Genomic DNA, 21908 nt, shown 5'->3' with positions numbered 1-21908 from the left:
ACCGCTTCCCTGCCAATAGTAGAGCCGTTTTTCACAATGCTCGAATCTCATTAGCTTGTTTCAAGCAGGGTCTTTTATCAAATGGGTGCCACTAAAGGAGGCAAAACTAATATTCAATCCCTGTGAAACAAGCAGTAGGACCATCAAAGTTGCGTAAGCCAAATGGATCAAATTCATTCACAGAAGGGGCAATGGATTGGTGAAATTTCGAGTATTAGAATTGTAGGGTAGGGTTTACCAAAAGACTGATGAATGCCTTGCCACCTTCCTCCCGAATCTCAAAGCATCCCCTCCTCGGCTATTCGCGCAAACCAGAAGGAGAGGATCACAGCATAACCGAGAACGTGAACAACAAATAAAGAATCATCCACGGAGAAACGGGTAAGTTACATGAACGGCTTCACGATATTTTGTCAGTAGAGTTATACCTTCTCGGGGTTCAGAATCACCATTACGCCAGGGACACTTCCCTCCAGGCCCTCTTTCACCTGGATAGCCCTTGTCTTGAAAGCATTGCATTGTTTGCTTCAAGAATAGATTAACATGAACATCAGACAATACAAGATTGTTATAATCCTAAGCAAGAACAGTATAAAGACAACATATTCATCCACAACAAGAGAACAAGACCGATACCAAGTGTTGTCAAACACCAAATCACAACACAAGTCCACCACAACGGCAGAACAAGACGGGGGTCCATAGTTCATCTTGAGTGAAACCCTAACTAGAACAAGAAAAGATCCAGTTGATACGCTGGATTGGAACCTCACTACACAATTTAATCACAGAGACGGCGCCAAACGTTAACTAGTACATTTGCTACTACGATTTTCGTCAGTCTTTCTCAGGAACCCTAAAACTACAAGCAGAAAGAGAAGATGACTTATTTTTACCAGTGTTCAATGACAATGGTTTTTTTCTTTGAATCCTCAGCAGCAACACCATCCTCAATCGCTTTCTCTTCGGTATCCTCTCCATCAGCCGCTTTCTCTTCCTTCTTTTCCTTCTTCTTCCTCTTCCCGGCCCCCGTTGCCGTCTTCCTCTTAGCATTCTTCGCCGGCGAGTCGAGCTTCACGAGATTGGAGGCTGACACTGCCGAGTTAGCGCCGTCCCGCTGAACCGAGCTCCGAGTCCGGCGAACCATGCTTCGAGTCACCCTAAGCGACGCCGTCACAGGATTCGGCTTCGCTTCTCCATTGGTCTTCCTCTTCGTCGGAGCCATTGATCGGAAAACTTGAGCTTCCGCCGGAAACTCTAGCCGGTATCAGTCCCCAAACCCAGAAAGCGTTGAAGATGGGTATAATGTCTGATAACCGGCCCAGATATTTATCATTACTGTTATTATTAATATTAATATTAATATTATTCCTAGATATTATTTTAACCCCTCTTTTTCACCTCGTCGAGGAATTTGGAGGGACGGTCCCTAGTATAGAAATTTGACCTTGCCACCAAAACGGCGTGGTTTTACAATTTTATAAAACATTCATATAAATAATTTCAAACTTTTTTCAACATTTTGAAATTGTCTATTACAAAATAATTTATAAATTTATTTGAAAAATCTTAAATCTAAGATATGATTTCATTTTTTTTTATGGTAGACTTGGAATTTCCTCATTTATGTTATTGAACTGCCAATACATTTCATGTAATAGATATTACTGCGCGAACGCAATATAAGGCAAGGACAAGGATATTCCCTTGCTTGAAGCTAAGACACATCGTGGCGTTTTCAGGTAGTCCGTCGGATAAAAACGGCAAGGTGTTTCTGATGGAAACTCTTGTGGGTCTATAAAAAAGTACATGAAAGCCTGATAATATATTGGGCCTATTAATTACCCATCTCTCTTTTAGATCTATGGGCCCTCTAACAGCTTATTTTAAAGATTAAAAAAAAACTCAACAACATCTACTAAATTAATCTATTTGTTCAATTTACACCCTAAAAAATAAAATAAAAGCATCACTCTATCGTAATATTATATATATATATATATATATATTATCAATTATTTTAATTACCAAAAAATATTTATGACATTATCTTTCTTAACCTTTTTGTTTTCATGGAATATACAAGGCTTAATCAAAGATTTGAGTAGAAACTTTTGTTTTTTTTTCTCACCTTCTCTCTCTTAATCTTTTACATTATTTTTAGTGTATAAGTAATAGAAGATATATGCCAATATAATTAAATAGGACCATATTATTTAGCAGAAAACCAATAAATAATGAAAGCTAGCGACTCGTTTTCGAAATATAATTGCATGCACGTGTCCATCTCAAAAGGTCGTTTCTTGCGAAATTGAGCAAAAGGCTTATTGGTAATTTATATCCGAAGATTTTGATAATAAACATACGGTAACGGGGGCTTAAATATACGTTGAAGTGTTCAACAAGCATATGCGTGATATATCAAAGCATGAATCCCGCATGGTCAAACCCTATTTCATGAGTCACGTCCCTTTCTCACCGTCTAGTAATTTATTAGTATTAATCACCGTCTAATTTTGTATCGTTTCAAAAACCTGATCAATGATACGAGAATTCACACTTTTATCAGTTTTTAATATATAATTTCTACCGCTACCTGGATATATACAGGGCCGTCTATTAGCAAGTGCAAAAGGTGCGCGGGAACAGGATTCCATAAATTTGGGAGTCTCATTTTTTAAGTTATTTATTAATATTAATTATATATTATTGTAATAATAAATATAAATTTGAAGAATATCATTTTAATTTAACATTGATTGATCCAAGAAAGAAATGAGGCTACTCTCCCAAAATGCCTATGGAAGGTGGGTGGACATCAAATGGATTCCATTTTAAAAATCATTACTCCAATCAATTTTTTGATATAATTATTATACATTATATTATTGTACAAATAAATATGATATTATATAAATTACTTATAATGTAAAATTTTTATTAATTCAAATTTAATATTAAATTGATTTTATAATTGTTGAAATATATCAATAATAATTAAAAAATTATTTAAAAATTGAAAATGAATTGTATTTATTTTAAAAAACCTAAATTTATGGATTTTTTAAAAAAAACATTATTCTTATCATTAATAAAGAAAAACGTTACAAAATTTATTGATTATATTTAAATAATTTTTATTATAAAACTTAATGATTTTTAAAATCATTATTAATTTTATTAATAATTTTTTTATATTAATTTATCTATTTTTATTAAATATTTTTAATAATATTATTTTTATTATATAAATTTATAGTTTTTATCGATATAATTTTGTATAATGTACAGGGCCTCCAAAAAAGTTGAGATGACCCTGGATATATATATATATATATATTGAAGTACTGATTTGAAAATTATTTAAATATGTAATGATATGACGAATATGATGTATAATAGTCTCTTGTTATCGCGATTTATTGAAGATTAGACTAAAGATTTCTCAAATCTATATATAAAATAATTTTGTGATATAAATGAGAGATTGAATTTGGGGATGTGGTATGTTTCAGATGTGGGAATGTGAAATGTGGGTATATATATGCTCATATGGCTATTTTGCCACATAAGCTCCGCGATAAATAAAGTGCGTAAAAGTTTAATGTGTAAAATATTGCAAAATCATTAAAAGTTTATAAAATTAATTAATCTACTTTTCTCAAGACATAAAAAAAATGATATATATATACACCCTATATGTGTAAAAGTTCTTGGAAACTATACCTCCTATTATTACTTACACACACACACACATATGTGTGTATATATATATATATATACATACAGGTTTTGTACCCTTTTCGTGGTAAAAAAAAATGTTTACCCAGTCGAGCACGTGAAAGATAACATGAAAGGGTGTAATGAGTCGTAATTTCTTGCACGAGTGAGCATATCCCTAACATTTGAAAAAAAAAATGAACTACAAACAGACTATAACAATAATTTAAATTAACAATATTTAAATTTTATACATAAGCATACGTTAGTATATGATAGCAGCGCATGAAACCGTAGGGGGGAAATGCATATAACGGTAGGTCCGAATGATGGGGACACTTTCGAAGAGGCACTTCGATTTCATGCATGAAGTGTTTGATAAGCAAAAACCAAAAAACTATTATGAAACATTTTTTTTATAATAAAAAGTTTGAAATTGGTTAATACGTAACGCATGTTGTTAGATTCTGAGAATCTAATCTCCCATGTGAGTGGGGACAATTTTATTTTATTTTGTTGGAATATAATTATTAAGAAAATGGTTATAATAAATCTTGTCGCAAGAATATACTATACGTTTGGTGCGAAACAAATGCGACGTCGTACGTGGGATGGTCGGGGATTTGTTCAAGAACTTCTTGTCTTCGAAAATATTAATTATCCATTACCAAAAAAAAAGGAAAATATTAATTATTTTTGCATGTCATAATTTGAAGCTAATTGTTTTAGGAATATGTCATGTATGTACCATCTTTTTTTTAGCTCGAATAATTACCTGAATGTTAACACGATTAGTTCTTAGTCAACATTTAAAAAAAAAACTTATTTTTTTTTTGTTATTTTGTTTATAGTCTTATGCAATAACACATCGTGGTCATGTCATTTTTTTCCCCTCACAGAGTTCACCATATCAAGTTAAAATCCTGAAAATGGAAAAAAAAATAATTGAAGTTGAAATATTGGTTAATGGGATATTATTCAGTATTCATGCTGAAGTTATAACAATTTTTCAGTTTTGCACGTGATTATTATTATTATTATTATTATTATTATTATTATTATTATTATTATTATTATTATTATTATTATTATTATTATTATTATTTCCACATTTCCTCATTAGTATCGGTGTTTTTTTTGCTATCCAAAATGGAATTATATTTTCTCCAACTGTTATATGGTCGCAGGCACGTACATGTATATAACTTGTTTGCAAGAACAAACAATACGTAAAAGTAAAAAGTGTTTTATTTTAAGAATTTATTTTGTATTGTGTCAACTGTTGTAGTTATTCTAAGTATTAATTTGTCTTTGATAATCAAAAGAATACCTCGTTTGCTTTATCGGCTTTCTTTTTTATTTCCTTCAGTTGGATGTTCGTGTACCTTTACAAATTGCAACAAACAACAAGATTAAGATTGATATTTTGAGGTTTTGGTTTTTGATTTTTGTTTATTTTTTTTGTAATATTTGTAAATCCAAAAAATAGAATTTTTGGTTTTTAGTTGATTTTTTCATTAAAGTAATTTTTCAAATTTTTAGGAAAACTAAATTTACAATTATCATTTTTGTTTTGTTTTTTTTTTTATTTTAAAATTCAAAAAAAAAATTATCCATTCAACCCCTAAGTGTAATCTGAATGTCAATGCGTTGTCTTTTTTTTTTTGGATTGAAATTATCAGGAAAAACATATGAAAGATATTGTGGTAGTTAAACGAAAGTGCCCGGAAAAAAATTATTGTTTTGAATTGGATACGATTCATGTGTAAAAATTAGTTAGATTGCAAAATCAACATTTTTAAAATGCTCAATGTAATAATATTGATAATAAATAATATTCCAAACTTTATCTTTTAAAATGAAACTTGATGGTCAGTGCAAAATGTTCTAATGTTTTAAGCGTGGACAGATATAGATTATAAATAGCAATCAGTTCAAGACTTAAGAGTGATCACTATACAAAATTAGCCTTATAATTACTTAAATTAATTTATACAAAATTCACGAAAATTAGTATTAACTTCATATATTTGTCTCAATAAAGCCAAACTAATATATTATAATTTTTATATTGTATTATTATCACGTATAAATGAACGCTAACAAAGGGATTGAAGTGAATAAGCCACGCCATTGATCCGATCATATATGGTAATGGAACCAATTATGGGTAAAACAAGACTATAAACAAACATAATTATAAATCTTTGTGAAATGATTAGAAATTCATTGATTTGGTGGATACACACACACATAATAATACTAACATGCACATACGTATAGGATCCAATGTTAGATAATACATTGATATAACCTTATAACTAAGTCATTTATTCTTGAAAATATGCATGATATAACGATAATAGACCGTATGGATAGGGTTGTCAAATTTGACCCGAAGTCCGGTTCGGTCCAACTTATACCCTAGGTCAAAATCTATAAAGTCGGGTCGGGTTTGGTTAATTAGATCTGAAAAAAATCTGATCGACCCGAGTCTGAATCCAAAACCCTCGAGCCGAGTGCGGATTCGGGTTGGACTGAACCGATTGACACCTCTACGTGTATATTCGTACGTATGTCCATGTATATGGATGGATGGACGTATATACGTATGCAAAAGGTAATACGAATTAAATAAGGGTGACAAATGAAGAATTTCTTGACCAACTACACAAATTAAACAAAGGATATAATTTGGAGATGAGAGATGTTTAGTTGCATGTATCGTGTACGTGAAGACCCATATTAGGTGAGAGCTTCATGCACACACACTTGTACCAAAATATATTTATTTTGTTTTATATTTTTTTATATTTTGTGTCATCGATTAATTTATTTATAAATAGTCCCTCGGCCTGCTTATGATCATCTTCTCTATGAACAAATTCTCGTAAAAAAAAAGCTGTCATAATTTGACAATTTCTCTCTTCGTTTAGCAAGAACGACAAAAGTAAAACAACTAAATAAAAACCCTAGTTTTGTCTTCTCCTCCATAGAATTCCAACAAAAGGCATCCTTGTCTTCATGGTATATATATATAATACCACCAAAACCCTAATCTCATAGAATTTGGATGTCTGGTTTTTCCTCTCCCAAGCAAGTAAGCTCATGATTCACACTATATATGCTTCTCCATGCATGTACATGTACATCAATATATATATATATATATGTATGTGTGTGTATGTATAGCTTCTTCTTCTTTTTCTTCTTCTCCTTCTTCTTCTCCTTCTCATTCTTCTTCGATTCCCACATGTTCCATCAATGTTTGTAAGAATATAAATACAAAAAGCATAGATCATTTAATCAAACAAAGCATTTTCAAAACTTTGGGCCGCTCAACGGATATATTGATGTTTGTTTTTGGTCAATTCTTTTATGTCGATTAATGATTATTATCTTGATCTAACTTGCCCCAAAATATATGTACAAGTGCAGTAACGATAATTATAGATATATATGGAGGGAAATCAGGACAAAGGAGAAGCTTTGCCTCCCGGTTTCCGATTTCATCCGACCGATGAGGAGCTGATTTCGTATTACTTGATGAATAAGATTGCCGACGCAAATTTCACTGGAAAAGCAATTGCCGATGTTGATCTCAACAAATCCGAACCCTGGGAACTTCCCGGTACGTTACCCTAAAGATCTGTACATATATATATACACGTGTATATTTTCATGTTTTTTTTTGGGTAAAGATGTATATTTTCATTTTTCCCATCAACAATTAAGATTTGTTTTTTTGGTAACTACAACAATTAAGAATTCATTTCTCAACATCGGCGATTGATCTGTAGGGTTTCGGTAGGTTCTGTAGGGTTTCGGTGTCTTCTCCGTGGCTTTGATTTTGTGAACCCTGATGAAAAATATTTGCTTGTTTAGAAAATTTTGCACATTATATTATATATACACACACGCACATATTTGTACATATATTTGCATGCATACATATAACACTAAGTATGCATACATATATGCCCTTTTTTTTATAATCAGGATGGTTCCCCGTGTTTTCGGTCCGACTACATCCACATTAGGTTCGAGATCAACCTTTATGTATAGATCATTTTGGTCCAGAAATTACATTCTTTCCCATCAGCGGAATCGAACCCAATACCTTAAAAATGATTTTGTCACCTCTCAACTACCAACCCATATTTCATTTCATTCAAGTGTTTCTTTATTCTCTTTTTCGGTAATGTATATATATATATATATATATAATTTTCATTCTAAGTGTTTTTGTTTCTTTTTCCTTTTACGGTAGCATGCATGCGTGGACGCCCACTCCATTCTTGGAATAGCTTTGGCTTTTGCTATTTCTGCTAAAATGCGATATTAGTTACACTTTTTTTCTTTATTAATCATTAATTCCTCTTTTTCCTTGTGAATCCCATATTCTTGCACTTTATGAAATAGTCTTATCCAAATCACACACGTAGAAGACTGCCGCACGTACGTACGTTCATTTCTCTCATCTACTAATTTGACCCTTTATGGATAATCAAACAGAACATTTTATCTTCGTTTCTTTCCTGATTCATAAGCAAATTAATGGATTAACTGACAAAAGAAAACGACATATATATATATATATTTCTTTTGGATGGATCAGAGAAGGCGAAAATGGGAGGGAAAGAATGGTATTTCTTCAGCCTACGTGACCGGAAGTATCCGACGGGGGTGAGAACGAACCGAGCAACGAACACGGGATACTGGAAAACCACAGGAAAAGACAAGGAGATATTCAACAGCACAACCTCGGAGTTGGTCGGGATGAAGAAGACTTTGGTTTTCTACAGAGGAAGAGCTCCTAGAGGCGAGAAGACGAGCTGGGTCATGCACGAGTACCGTATTCACTCCAAATCCTCCTACAGAACCTCCAGGGTACGTATTAATGTATACGTCTACGTCTATTTTCCTTCTATACGTATAATATCAAACTCAAACCAAAACATAAAAGAAAAAATTTTGATTCTGCTTGTTTTATACTGAGACTTAGTTAGACGCAAATCGCGAGAATATAACACAGAAATGCCCGCCTGTATAGATAGAACTTTATGTTACACAGATTCGTATTCAGACAAGAATCTAATTTTGTTCTAATAACGCAGCAAGACGAATGGGTTGTCTGTAGAGTGTTCAAGAAGAGCGAAGGAACAAAGAAGTATACAACTAACAATCACACGACAAGAGCTTCTTCAACCACAAATCCTTACATTGAAATCTCACCAAATCTCCTTCCACCCCCTCCACAGTCATTAATCCATTCCCAGGACCACACATTCAACCGAACCCTAATGGCTAATGCTCAGCTGGCCGAGCTCTCTCGTTTCTTCCGAGCCTCGACCAGTGCCATGGCTGCGGCTGGTCCAATGGGCTCGCAACAAACTCTGCAGCATCAGCTGAGCTACCAGCTAGCCGGAGGGCCAAGCAACTTGCCAGGCTCGGGTCTGAACCTTAACCTCGGTGGAGCGCCCGTGCCGCTGGAGGATGTGGCGGTTGGCGAGCCGGGGATGGGAGGTGGTGGGAGCACTTCGTTCGCGGTGGCGGAGAATGGGTTCGGTGGTGGGGTGGAGATGAACCATTGCATGGACTTGGATGGGTACTGGCCTTCGTATTGATGAATTTGAAGTCGATATAAGTTTATGTTTTCTTTTTGGTAAGTTTATATATATAAAAAGATCTTAGATGTTATGTTTTGTTTGGTAAGAAAGTTCATTGGTTTCTGTTTTTCCACTGTTTGGTAATACCTTTGATGCATTTTGTTTAGCCGTTCAAGAAAAAAAAAACAGGAACGTTCCATCAGGCGAAGAATCAAATATAAAATGATATGATTTTTGTTCTTGAACTGTTTCTTAACCTTCTCGAAGAAAATTATGCAACAGCAAGGGTTTTTAGTGAGTGATTTCTGAAAGAGAGTTATGGAATATCAGAATTTCAATGACCCAAATCAAACCATTTCAAACAAACCCAAGAACTGAAACTGGATTATATAATTTTTCTAAAATCAAAAAAAGAAACAAACCGATTCCAATATAAAAATCGGATCAATACAACTTTTTTTAAAACTAAAAAATTTAAATTCAAAATAACCAAACTGGAATTGGATGGTATAATTTCTCTAAAAGCACCCTCGTGGACTAGAAGCCGAATTCGAAAACCCTTGATCCATCTGAGGATTATATGAAACCAGAAAGCTTTTATTATCTGATCCCATGAAATTAATTCTTCAAGAAGAAAATTGACAGGGAGAGGGAGAAAATAACAAAATCTACCCACATGAAAACGTACAAGATATGCCCACAAATACACCAAACCCTGCTAGATCCCTGTAAAGGATGTTATCCGTCTAATCTTCTTGTATATTAAAAAACAAAACCATGAAATTACCAAAGGACAAGAGTAAAAATAACTTTTGCACAGAGCTTTCGGCAATAGTTCCCCGTCCGCGAGCTCAGGAAGTAACCGTATCGAAGGTATTATAACTCAGTACCTGCCAGCGAAAAATGGCGATGCGCTTGAGAAATGGTTAATGGGCATCCATCATTATAGCGTTTGCGTTAGCGTCCAAAGGGCAGACGCAGATGCAGACGCTAGAGCTCGTCCGTTCTATGATAATAGACACTGTCCAAGAACACCTTGAAGTTTGGTTCTAATGTGCATCAGTAGATTAAACCATACCATCAACTAGAATTTCTAGCTTGGTTCTAAAATGATTGAAGCTATAAAGTTCTTACTTCAATCTTCTAAGCGTGATGGTAACATGTATGGACATACCTCGAATAATTTCACCGTGGAATAGAGAATAACAACACACAATCATGTACTTCACTTGTCGGAGTGACCCCTTTTAGCCTTACGACGACCATGATGATGAGGATGTCTTGCAGGCTTTTCTGTCTTTTTGCTGAAAAACGTGACTTATTTCCATCAAATTCATACACAGACCAATATATTTGGAGAAAAAAAATCTTGTGGTAAGGTAAAGGAACGTTAATACTTCTGTCATGAATTGATTAATTGGGAAGAGTTACCAGAAAAGAGAACAGAAGATTTTGTATGCAGCATAGATGGGCAAAGCTAATAATGCCGACGCCTGCAGACAATAGATAAGATCTTTTAAGTTTTGAGACAAAAGTATGTACAACCATAGTGCCTCGGAAGTTGAGAAAAGCGAAATACCATGAACCAAACGAACTCTTTGGTTGCAAGAGTCTCTGTCAGCTCGTGCTTCGTTAATTTCTCTTTGACCATCCCTTGAACCTTTTCAGAATAACAAGCAGATTATATAAGCTCTTATCAAGCCATCATTTATCATAATCATATTGATAAACACCACTTTGCGTTCCAGTTCAAGAAGGTTCATTCAGACCTATACATATAAATGTGATGGACTTCTAAACTAATTGGGTTTAATTGGTTTATTTATTTATTTATTATGAGTTTATGGGTTATGAATGGACGAAAAGTTATTGAGTTTTGTAAGTCTATGTATAGGCATTCTTATTATTCAATAAAACCATCACAGGAGCTGACCAAAGAAAAACCTAGAAGTCGACGTTCCCTTAGAACGTCTAGGATGTGTCGGTCTAAAACAAAGTAGTGGCAAAAACACTTCTATTTTCTATTTTCCGATAGAATCCTATCTAGGGTACTATCAATATGTAATAGTCTTGGATTCAGACCTGATGGTGATATGTTGAGGCAGACTTGAGAAACTTTTTATAGACATGAGTCACCTTCTTCGTGTAAGGTTTCAAGGCAACCCTCGCTCTATCAACATGGGGTTTTGCGACGGTGGCCACCTGATCAACGTACGGCTTGCTGAACTTTTTAGTCTCCTGGAGAGTGTAAAGGAATACGCATCAACCAGGTAGTATTACCAATATATAGCTCGCAAATTTTTATCAGCGAAATCATAAATAGAGAGACCCACCTGATAATATGGGTCTACAAATTCTTGAACCTTGACAACATGAGGAGTAAGAGTGGTTTTGGATGCTTCGTAAGCTTCTTTAGCTTTAGTGGACAGCGTTTGCACATGTGGCTCAACATATGTCGTAACTGTCACCCACCCCTCCTTTGCAGCTGGAATGTATGTCTACAAGAAGTGGGAAATAAAATATAGATTAGGAGTCCCATAATATTCTAGTTTCAGTTGTTTGTGCAAACAGGTGATGTCCAATTAAAGCATTGTCTGGTATCCAATGCAGATTACCAAAGACAGTCAAGAACAATGCGAATAAGCTACTTACGGTTTTAATGTTTTCCACATGAGGTTCAGCCCACTTTCCGACTTGAACCTTAGCTTCTGTTGCCTGATGGATAATAAAACTTCCTTAACATTAACCCTTAAACTGTTCAGCATCAAGAATTTCATACATCTGGATTAACCGTTACCTTTTGAAGTACTGTGTCCAGGGCTGGTTTCCCATGGCTATTCCAGTGTGTCTCTGCAAGAGTCTGGTTGCAAGATGTATCCAAGTTAAGGGAAAATCTCTCACGTTGCAAATCGTAACCGACTACAATGAGCTTACCTCGAAATTAATCCAGTGCACAGCGAGCCATGGGGGAAGCCATGCACCATGAACCTGGCCATACAATAGGAATGCTTAAAAACATTTAGCTATCTGCTGGATTCTGGTTGCAAAATTTATTAATCTATCTTAAACAAGGAAATATGCAATACAATGATAGAGAACTAGACGATCAGACATAAGCTGCATAAAAAAGTTACAAAACAAACAATGCAAATAAGCTTCCAAACAAACACCTGTTCATTCATTTATTCTGAAATCTGGCTTCTGATACTCATAACCAGCCACAAGGACAAAAGAAAGACACAAAAGCGATCCCAAACTATTACCTCATGCAGTTCCTTACTCTTTGAGGTTGCTTCATGCTTTAACCTCAACATTTCTTCCTGAAAATTTATTTTGACAGAACCAAGCGTGAGTCAATATTTGAACTCTGAACTATGAAGACACAAACTCACTAGAAAGTATCATTATTCATACTTCAGCAATTTGGAGAGCTCGCTCAAGTTTTAGTATTTTGCTCTTCTGCTCATCATTTGTTTTCTGAAACTGCAACATATCAGGCACTACAGTCAATCATCTACAGAAGATTATTACAAAAGTAGCACAAATAAAAACAAGCACAGATGATGGTAAAACCATATCCAATGAAGCACAATGGAATAGTAATTTCAGTGAGAGGCAGCTATTTAAAACCCCCATACAGCCTAGATCTATGAGTTTAAAGAGAGAAAAAAACAACTTTCCATAATGCCTATACAAATAGATATGAGTTTAGAGAAAAGAAAACAAAGTGTGAAGCTTTTGCCTTTTACAGGCTTACTATAACTGGGAACAACACTAGACCACAGAGATAATGAGACATAAGCAATATGATGATGTAAGAAAACCGAAAAGAGAAATAAAACCACAACTGCCCAAAGCATAAAGATAAAGTCCACAAACATCATGAAATCAAACAGGGAAGAAAACGAACATCAATAAGCAGAAGCCTGTACATTAGCACAACAAGATTTAACAAAATGTGAAACTCCAAAGGACAGGACGACTGAAATGGTTAGTCAGATATAAGATGGAATGAGATGATGAAAAGAACATACTTTCTCCAGGCTCGAGTTTAATTCACTTAGCTTCCTCTCAGCCTCACTATTCCTAGCTTCTGTGGATTCATTCTCCTTGGTTTTCTTCGCTAGCTCTTTCTTGAGTGTCTCAATCTGTACCCAGAAGTGACCCGACCAAGATAAGAATGCTGTTTGTGAATTCCTAGTCCTTAGAAAAGTTTTTGTCTGGAGTTTAGACTCACCTGTCTCTCTAGTTCGACCGCCCGTGCTTGAGCCTTTCCCAACTGTTCTGCAGAATCTGATGAACCCTTTTTCTGCCAAGCGAGTAAGCCATGATGTAGCTCAGGTGTAAGCATACATAAACACAATCAAGAAAAACTCAAAAGCTGAAAACAATATGACGAATCTAGCCTTGAAAATATATACATAAACGTCAAAACCGAAGAGATGGAAATGAAACTATACGATGCATACCTGCAACGATGAGACCTCAGCCTGCAAGGAAGCAATCTTGTCTTGTCTTTCTTGGAGAAGTTTCTCCTTCTCAGATATCAAATCCTCCTTACCCTTAAGTTCTCGGGTTTTCCCATCAATCTGGGATTCTTCGCCAACGAAAACATAAAAGCTCGTGAGTCAACAACATCATCAATTTGGGATTTTTCTCATCAATTTGGGTTTGCTCCCAATCCAACTAAAGAAAGCTACATGCAGAATCCAAAAGTCACAACATACGAATAAAAAATCCGAACAAAAGAAGGAACTACTCAATCGAAAGAGAAGCAAACCTAGAGCACGGATCTTGGTGTTGAGCCGATCAATCTGGATCTCAGAAACCGACGAATCTCCGCCGTCGGATCCTCCGGCATCCTCGCTGCCAACTCCGGCATCGGCGGAAACACCGGCGACGAAAACCAAGGCGAGGAAGAAAAAAGCCAGGAGCTTCGCGGCTGCCATAGCTAAGACGGATTAGCCAACAAAACTCGTGAGGAAGGAGATCGCCGGAGATTTCAGAATACCAAATTCCCTCTCTCTCTCTCGCACACTGTTTTATAATTAGCCTTATGGACCCAAAGATACTAAAATTATTTTGTATTTTTTTAATATCATGGAAATGCGAAGGGCGTGGAGGGAGGATGGCCGACCGACACGTGGCAGTTTTACGAGCAGAGACCTACCCAAACGGTCAAAATTAAATACGATGTTATTTTAGATCTACTACATTTTTTGTCTACGCTCTGTACAATATTTCATTTTCACAATGGTAGAATCCGTTTCTCCATAGTTTTGCAGAATATTTTTTCGTTACTAATTAGATATCGTTTTAGATTTTCTAAATAATTTAAAAAAAATTAACTTCAATAAAAATTAATCACAATATAATTTAATAGGGGTATATATGATTTTTTTTTTTATATATTTCTGTAACAATCGTGAACGGGAGGGAGTAATAAATTATTATAATTGTAATTATCGTGATTGGTGGCTAGGTTTTGGAGGCGTTTATATTAGGGTAAATGAAGGATTACGGTTGGGGGGTGGACAGGTGGACGAATTAAAAGGCACACGTTTCAAAGTCCATTGGGTAGGTGGTGGCATGGCATCGACCTTCATGTTGGGCCCCTAATTTATTAATGGGCCTATATAAAGTATAACGCCCACCATGGCCCAATCATTTGTAAATCGTTGCCTGATATAATTATTTTTTTTAAAGAAAAAAAAAGTCTAAAAAGCTGAAACACCAATGAAAAATGATAAAAAAGAACTTAAAATTTTAGAATATGTTAATTATTATATACCAAAAAATGAACGCGTTCTCTTTGAATATTGAAATGTTACTAGATAAAAATCCGTCGTAATACACGAGATTATTTTTTTCACAAAAAGAAAAAGGATGGTTCACGTTCCTATATATATGCACACCTACGTTCATTCCAGACTGACAATGTGCATTGGCATGTAGGAATTCTATGTTCAGTAAAACTGTACAATCATGTGAACAACTACGGCATTCGTAAGTTTTAATCTGCGAGTGGAATGTGATTGTTAAACTACACATGGAACAATAGACGTGATTACCACGAAAAAAGGCCGGTACCCTATGGAGACCAATCGTATAAATTTGCAGTCAATGGCACATTAAGTTTAACATAATAACTTCTATTCGTTCTTCGCGATGTTCTTGAGTCAAGCAAGAGAGATGTTCTTACCTTACCCATATGACATCTGAACCAGATGAGATTGCAAATGTGCATTTATCTCCTATAATGACTATGCAACTTGTAGTCCAGGTTCAAGAAAGCCAGCAAGATAACCTGAATACCCACACCCATATGCCTTGGAAACTTAGACCATTGGAGTGTACCTCCATAGGATGTTATTCAATAAAGATGCAAGGAGACTCAAGAGTCTATGCCGCGATGGCCCAACTCTTTTCAGCGGTTGATATGATCTATGGATATAGCAACTTAAACATAATCCAATGCAGCCGTTAGATCAACAAAGAAAATGTAACAATGGGATTATACATATGGTTGGATATACATCGAAATTTCAATCGCCCGGCCGAGACAACAGTTTATGCAATGGGGAAAAGAAGAGAACCTGAAACTCAAATGGGTCCTCGACGAAAGAATGTTGAAGCCACGAGGAGGTTTTCAAAACTGAAGTTCGACGCCATCTTCCGGGTTAGGGAAAGTAACACACTTGAACACTTTACACTTTGTACACAACACACATCCCACCTGTAAAAAAGCCGAAAAGATTTACATATCAGAGAGCAATTTCCAATCTTTTTTCAGCTATTTCATCATACTGTGAAAACCACCAAGTCACTGGCTTGAGCTACAGAACTTTGAGGTTTCAATATACTGGCATCAACCCATTATACATTGTTCAGTTTTTGACATTATCATGAATCGAATGACCCAAAGTACTCACAGCTTTACAAGAAGGGCATCGCCTGTAAATTCTCTTGTTCTCAGCTTGGACATTCGTTTTCTGTCCTTTACAAAAGTCACAGAGCAACCATCCTTTCCCGTTGCAGAGTTCACACAGAATCACCGCCTCATCGCCATCCTTCACCAAAATCACATCCAAGAAACCAATGATTGTCGTCAGACTACTACAGAAAACTCATGAGTTCCAGAATTCAGACAAACCCCAGATTATGTTCGACGACTTCAACACACGACAGTTTATAGTACCTGCTCTCGGAGTTGGAGGTCCTGTTGTTGCTCAAGAGAAGGACCACAATTGATGGGCTTAATAATACGCCGGCGCCTCCAAGCGCCCGACGCCGACGCCGGCGGTGGCATGAGCCGTAAATAAAAGGAATTTGGAGGCGCAAAAGATATCCACGTCGCCATATATTTCTTCTGCTCGCTTAGCCCTTACTGCCTGTTGGCTGTTGTCAAGCTTCGTACCGGACGAACTGGTGGACACCAACTCGCGCGCTACTACATATATTGGGCCTTGATGGGCCTTTATTGGGCTTATATGAGATCAATTGTCCAGTTTTGGGCAATACAGGCCTGATTACGGCCCACATGGGAGCAAGCGAGATTGACACCTCCAGAATTCTCAATCTCTCCTTCTCCTTTTTTTTTTTTTTTTTTTTTTTTTTTGTGTGGTTGTAAAAATTCTGAAACAAAATTTCCGTTGCCGGTCGAAATTGGTGACAATTTTTGCTAGTTACGGTAGTTATTAGGCCCAAATGGAAGATCAATTCAGCAGATAATGGGCCTGAATTGGGCCCATATTAGATCACACGAATGTGGTGGTCGGTCGGTACGGTTTGGTTATTTATGGTTTTCCGGTTTTGATGGTGGTTTTTGTTTTGTGTTTTGGTCCGATTTGGTAATTGATTTTTTCAATTATTTTCTGTGTTCATGTTCGATTAGGTTATTTTGATCTATTTTTTTTTTTTTATATCAGATCAATTCTTAAATCGAATTTGATTAGATATTATTTAATTCGGGTTTAGAAAGCCATCATTTTTACAGGTTGATAGACACACACACACACACACACACACACACATATATATATATATATATATAATAAACACTGCACAGATCAAGATCAAAACCAACAAAACAATGAACCATAAAAGCTGCATCTGTTTCCAGGCAGAGAAGAGAAGGGCGTTTTCTTGAGATCTCTTCTTCAGTTTCAAACCCAAACCCATTCATTACTTCCTCCTAATATCCAAAACAAAACCTTTACTAATATCAAAGAAACCATTTCACATTCAACAAAATCTTCTTCTCCTGTCATATGGTTAAACCACAAATCTCTCATCTGATTTTCAGTGCTTCCATTGACAATATGAAAGAATTGGATAATCATTCAGAGGACGGAGAGTTTTCGGTACCCTTTTGAGGGTAGAACGTCTCGTATGTGGCCACTCTCGTCCTCGATTCGGGCAAATCTATCTCTTGAGCAAACCCTTTTGTCATCTCGACGAAACCTTCCATGTGAAGTTGCTTCCATTCCTTTGGAACATCACAACATGTCACAGCGAGTGAGCAAACACAGACAGCAGAAAACTGCAAATGGGTACGGAGAAGATGAAGTGCTGACCTCGAAATCCCAGGTTCCGTACAGGTCTGGATCCTCTTTGTTGCTCCAAATGTAGGTTTCAGCTTGCAGCTTCTCCGAACTATCCTGTAGATGCAAAAAGATTGAAACCCTTTTTTTTTTTTTGCATCAAAATCAAAATCAAATGAGGGATTGGATTGTAGTAGAAATCAGACAGAGGAGATTGGTCTGATTATTACACTCACCGTTAGCGAAACCTCGACAGTGTTACGTTCATACTCAACATCCTCAAACTCATCTAAGATGTACAGTTCAGGGTCTGAGATTCCCATCAACACCTGCAAAAAAAAAAAAACTCAGAATAGAAATTCCTCATATCAAATCCCGCTCTTCTAAAGATCACGAAAGCCCCAAGAGAGAGGGAAAAAAAAAGGGTGAAATCTTTGGATATGGGTCTCTCCTCGAAACCCAAACCCAAAGAGATGAAATTGAGAATCCGACACTATGAATTTCGGATTCTCTCCCATCATGTTTCTGATTTTTCGATGTTCAGAAGAGAGAGAAGAAGAGACAAATAACGAAGATTTGGGAGGGGACAGAGAGTGAAACCTTGCCGTTGACTCTGTCTTCCTCAACTGGCAGAATCGCCGGGTAAACACGACCCTTGATGCTGAACCTGTGACTGCAATTCCAAAACCCACCATGAATTTACACCCAAATCGAGAGAGAGAGAGAGAGAGAGAGAGAGAGAGAGAGAGAGAGAGAGAGAGTCAGACAAGTCGGGGAGGACGGCGGAGACAGAGAGAGGGACGCGATTGAGGAGGATGCGAACGACGTCGTCGGCCATGAGGCTGCCATAAACGAACACGTTATGCCCTGCAACCCCGCTGGTCATCTTCTCCTTATGTTTCTCCTCCTCTTCAGGACACCAAGAAAAAAAGGTGGTTTTTTTTTTTGCGAATGAGGATGTGTTCCAAAGATGTGGGAGCAAAGAAAAAACAAGGAACAAGTCTTTTGCGGCTCACAGGATACAACCGCTCTGTCTCTAAATCGCCTTATGAATCGATTCCACCCGCTGCTGCAAATTTTAGCCGTGAAAGGAAAGCGCTCTCTTTTTATAGTTAAAGTTTATATTTTGGAACCAAATGATGCGATTCTGAAAGATCATTCGCTGTATACAGAGTCTTGGGACATGTTGGGAGCACTTCACCAGAAATGTAAACAAAAATCCAGATCCGAGGAAATGTAATAAAAAATCACAAATGGGGTGAATCTCTATTCTTAAAGCAAGTACTGCAGCTAGGTCTTGACTCAATAAGGCTTGCTGGTTTATACCATATGATACATCTATATGGGCAAGAAGGTGTTATTAGAGGAAGCAAAACAACGGTGATACCAATTGACAAAGCAGGCCGGCCGGTCGGTCGGTCGGTTCGTACAATAATTTTCCCAAACAGAGTTCATACTAGGATTTATAACCACCAAAGTTCAAAAGCTAAACGGTTTGTCCGGAGGAAAAAAAAAATGAGATGCGGTCATAAGATGTTGCGATTACATTGCCATCGGCTCGGGACTGGTTGCGTTCAGGATGTCCAGCAATGAGTTCTGAGGCTCCAACTCTTCGTGCCACAGCGGCAACTTGTCCCCTGGGTAGAAGTTTCTAGTAACTCCCTCTGAGTTGATCTGTTGGAACATCCGAGCAGAAGAATGAAGAGTATTCGGTGTCGGAATAGAAGGAAATCACTGAAAGAGAGATGACCCGAGAAATCTTACTATGACAGTGCGAACGACGCCTCCACTTGCACCATCCCTCGCAATGGCAAGTGAAACTGCCTTCACAACCAGTTGCTGCAAATTGGGTGTGTGGATGGAATATCTTGTCATGGTTTTAGTTAAATAACCAGCTAGCAATAAACTATGGCATAATTTTCGCAGACAGAGCGATCATATAATGAGAAACAGCTAACCTCGGCTTCTTCCTTGGTCATTCCTTCCTTCCATGCTTGATCAAAGAAACCATACAGATAGCTCGAACCAGAACCTGCAAGACAACAGAAAAGCCACAAGGTTGGTTTTGCCAAGTATCTAGCAGCAACAGACCACAAATTCAGATAACAAAATCCGAGATCAAGCATATGGAGACATGAACAGGTCCTTATATTTATATGTCATACCTCCAATAGTAAATGGTTGCTCGACTAGGGTTCCGCCGAGAGGTATTCCATAGATCTTCCCGCCTTCATATTTATCCCAACCGCCGACGATTAGACCAGTTTGTAACATGTTCTGTCCAGCAAACAACAATCATTCAGTCAGCCATCCACACAAAAATCCACTAGGAATCACCAAAAGCTAACGCATTGATTATGCATCTAAGCCAAACCACAAGTGATGGACTCTAAAGTTCTGATATTGGGACATATCATCATCATTCAAGGTGCAGAAATCTGAAAAAAAAAACAGATACATGATTCTACAACACTGCACAGACACAGAGTCACCTACAATAGCATTTTCAACAATGTTCCTGTTAGAGGTTTAAATAATGGGACTGGATAACGCACAAGAAACTAAGAAACGGAAGATTGTCCAAAAACAAAAACCATTACCACTCAAACTAGTAGCATACAGCTTGTCATAGAAGAAATCACGCAAACTAGCAAGAGAAAGCTTCACATCAGAGATCAGATCATTCTCTAAGTGATGAACTAATGTTTCCAACCCGTTTTCCCCCGCGGTCAAATTTTACAACTAAAAGTTACCAGTGTTTTCGCATAGTCTTTGATCTTTCCAACAAAAGGCTGTGAATATAAATGAACAAAATCAAAGACTTCACTCTTATGCAGGGTATACAGGTTCTCTCATTTCGCAATCTTTGAGTTCAAGTGGACAGTAAAACAACCAAAACCAAACTGTAAATTTCGACGCAAACTACCTTGTTATTGTAAGAGAGGAGCCTGATGAGATTGGCAGCAACTTTAACGGTTGCCGGTTGCCCCATCTGAATCCTGCAGCACATAAACAGATCCCAAAAAATATCACATCACCTCCAGAAGTATAAGATATCATATGTAGTATCAACTCATGCATTTTCGTCGGGCCAACGGAAGATAGAAACACTCACGTATGTTGATGAAGGGAGTGGCGAACATAATCAGAGACAACCTGAGAATCGGCAGCCTGCAAAAATGAAAAAGAGCCTGCAATACTCGGTAAAATGTTCATATCAAATCTTCTCCCGCTGCAAAATCCTTACGAAAACACATAGAGGAGGAAGACTAGCTGTGGCTTCAATGGCGAAAAGATAAACAACCTCCAGAGCAAGCAAAGTGTTTTCACTCTAACACATATCTAAGGAACCCTAAAAGACGAAAACTTTCGTGAGAAAGAGACGAGTTTGATAGGAAAATAGTGATAATTACCGATCCAGAGCGGCAAACATAGACATTATCAGTGAGCTGCGTGATCTTATCCGAAGCTCGGTTCGCGACGTACATCCCTGCAGAGGATTGCCCACTTCAATTCCATAGATTTATCAAAATTTTCCGGACAAAACAATGGAAAAAGCTCAACCCAAAGTAAACGGAAATCAACACAAAGAACAAATGTATATCGCAAACCTGTACTGGTGCGGGAATCAGCTCCGAGGACGACACCGCCATTGTAGGTGACGCCGATGATGGTTGTTCCCATGGAGTGGGGAGCGTTCAGATTCAGATCCATTGTTGTAGAACTTCGAAATCGATTCGAAACCCAAAAACCCTAGACAACCCGAGAACTGTGCCGGCGAGTAGAAATCAGATTAAGGGGTCGTCGTCGACGTCGTCGTCAAGGCGTAGGAGGAAGGAGATCCTTTTTTCACACACTGGCTTAAAGCCCAAGACGGGACGGGTCCCCTTAAATTAATTAATTAATTTATTTATTTATGTATTAATTAATTGACTTTTTAATAGCGATATGGAATAATTAGTGGCCAATGAAGCCCGATCTGTAATAAAAATGGGCCTTATGTGGACATTGAAGCGCATATCCTTTCTTGGGCTTC

At 36.9% G+C, this 21908-nt stretch overlaps 6 protein-coding genes across 9 annotated transcripts in view; 1 reads left to right on the top strand and 5 right to left on the bottom strand.

Moving 5' to 3' along the window:
- Positions 1 to 1312, bottom strand: part of LOC104803592 (selenoprotein H-like) — a 2558-nt gene extending 1246 nt beyond the window's left edge. For all 3 annotated transcript variants that reach the window (XM_010527569.1, XM_010527568.2, XM_010527567.1), the window contains exons 1-3: positions 897 to 1312; positions 429 to 525; positions 239 to 298 (exon numbers count right to left, since the gene is read on the bottom strand). In XM_010527569.1, coding sequence (XP_010525871.1) covers positions 239 to 298; positions 429 to 525; positions 897 to 1225 — 486 coding nt within the window. In that variant the 5' untranslated portion in view covers positions 1226 to 1312. The remainder of the gene's footprint in view (positions 1 to 238; positions 299 to 428; positions 526 to 896) is intronic.
- A 5308-nt stretch (positions 1313 to 6620) lies between these two features.
- LOC104803591 (protein CUP-SHAPED COTYLEDON 1) lies at positions 6621 to 9458 on the top strand. The gene is made up of 4 exons (XM_010527564.1): positions 6621 to 6820; positions 7159 to 7351; positions 8339 to 8610; positions 8838 to 9458. Exons 2-4 carry the CDS (start codon positions 7180 to 7182, stop codon positions 9345 to 9347), a joined length of 954 nt encoding a protein of 317 aa, XP_010525866.1. The 5' UTR covers positions 6621 to 6820; positions 7159 to 7179; the 3' UTR covers positions 9348 to 9458.
- A 445-nt stretch (positions 9459 to 9903) lies between these two features.
- On the bottom strand, positions 9904 to 14377 carry LOC104803590 (apolipoprotein A-IV-like). The gene is made up of 15 exons (XM_010527563.1): positions 14110 to 14377; positions 13799 to 13926; positions 13567 to 13638; positions 13364 to 13477; positions 12744 to 12812; positions 12593 to 12649; positions 12264 to 12317; positions 12127 to 12189; positions 11982 to 12044; positions 11663 to 11827; positions 11412 to 11567; positions 10909 to 10989; positions 10761 to 10822; positions 10504 to 10633; positions 9904 to 10219 (listed from the first exon to the last, which is right to left on the bottom strand). The coding sequence occupies exons 1-14, from the start codon at positions 14276 to 14278 to the stop codon at positions 10555 to 10557; spliced, it is 1332 nt and encodes a 443-aa protein (XP_010525865.1). The 5' UTR covers positions 14279 to 14377; the 3' UTR covers positions 9904 to 10219; positions 10504 to 10554.
- A 1105-nt stretch (positions 14378 to 15482) lies between these two features.
- On the bottom strand, positions 15483 to 16737 carry LOC104803589. Of its 2 annotated transcripts, XR_770242.2 has the most exons (4): positions 16528 to 16737; positions 16262 to 16399; positions 15926 to 16065; positions 15483 to 15636 (listed from the first exon to the last, which is right to left on the bottom strand). XR_770242.2 is itself a non-coding variant. In XM_010527562.1 (3 exons), exons 1-3 carry the CDS (start codon positions 16687 to 16689, stop codon positions 15979 to 15981), a joined length of 387 nt encoding a protein of 128 aa, XP_010525864.1. In that variant the 5' UTR covers positions 16690 to 16736; the 3' UTR covers positions 15743 to 15978. The 2 variants fall into 2 exon arrangements, 1 of the variants encoding a protein (XP_010525864.1); XM_010527562.1 differs by lacking the exon at positions 15483 to 15636 and having other exon boundaries at positions 15743 to 16065; positions 16528 to 16736.
- Positions 16738 to 17400: 663 nt separating this feature from the next.
- On the bottom strand, positions 17401 to 18983 carry LOC104803587 (AIG2-like protein A). Its single transcript, XM_010527561.2, has 5 exons — positions 18640 to 18983; positions 18473 to 18545; positions 18109 to 18201; positions 17906 to 17989; positions 17401 to 17817 (listed from the first exon to the last, which is right to left on the bottom strand). Exons 1-5 carry the CDS (start codon positions 18756 to 18758, stop codon positions 17668 to 17670), a joined length of 519 nt encoding a protein of 172 aa, XP_010525863.1. The 5' UTR covers positions 18759 to 18983; the 3' UTR covers positions 17401 to 17667.
- Positions 18984 to 19211: 228 nt separating this feature from the next.
- LOC104803586 (proteasome subunit beta type-6-like) lies at positions 19212 to 21746 on the bottom strand. Its single transcript, XM_010527560.2, has 8 exons — positions 21484 to 21746; positions 21286 to 21362; positions 20988 to 21043; positions 20799 to 20871; positions 20038 to 20149; positions 19831 to 19904; positions 19637 to 19711; positions 19212 to 19546 (listed from the first exon to the last, which is right to left on the bottom strand). Exons 1-8 carry the CDS (start codon positions 21584 to 21586, stop codon positions 19415 to 19417), a joined length of 702 nt encoding a protein of 233 aa, XP_010525862.1. The 5' UTR covers positions 21587 to 21746; the 3' UTR covers positions 19212 to 19414.
- Positions 21747 to 21908: the final 162 nt, after the last annotated feature.

The sequence above is a fragment of the Tarenaya hassleriana genome, unplaced genomic scaffold (genome assembly GCF_000463585.1).
Source record: "Tarenaya hassleriana unplaced genomic scaffold, ASM46358v1 Cleome9, whole genome shotgun sequence".
Classification (NCBI taxonomy): Eukaryota; Viridiplantae; Streptophyta; class Magnoliopsida; order Brassicales; family Cleomaceae; genus Tarenaya; species Tarenaya hassleriana.
The sequence above is the reverse complement of the archived record's forward strand: the minus strand, read 5'-3'. Positions and strand labels throughout refer to the sequence as shown.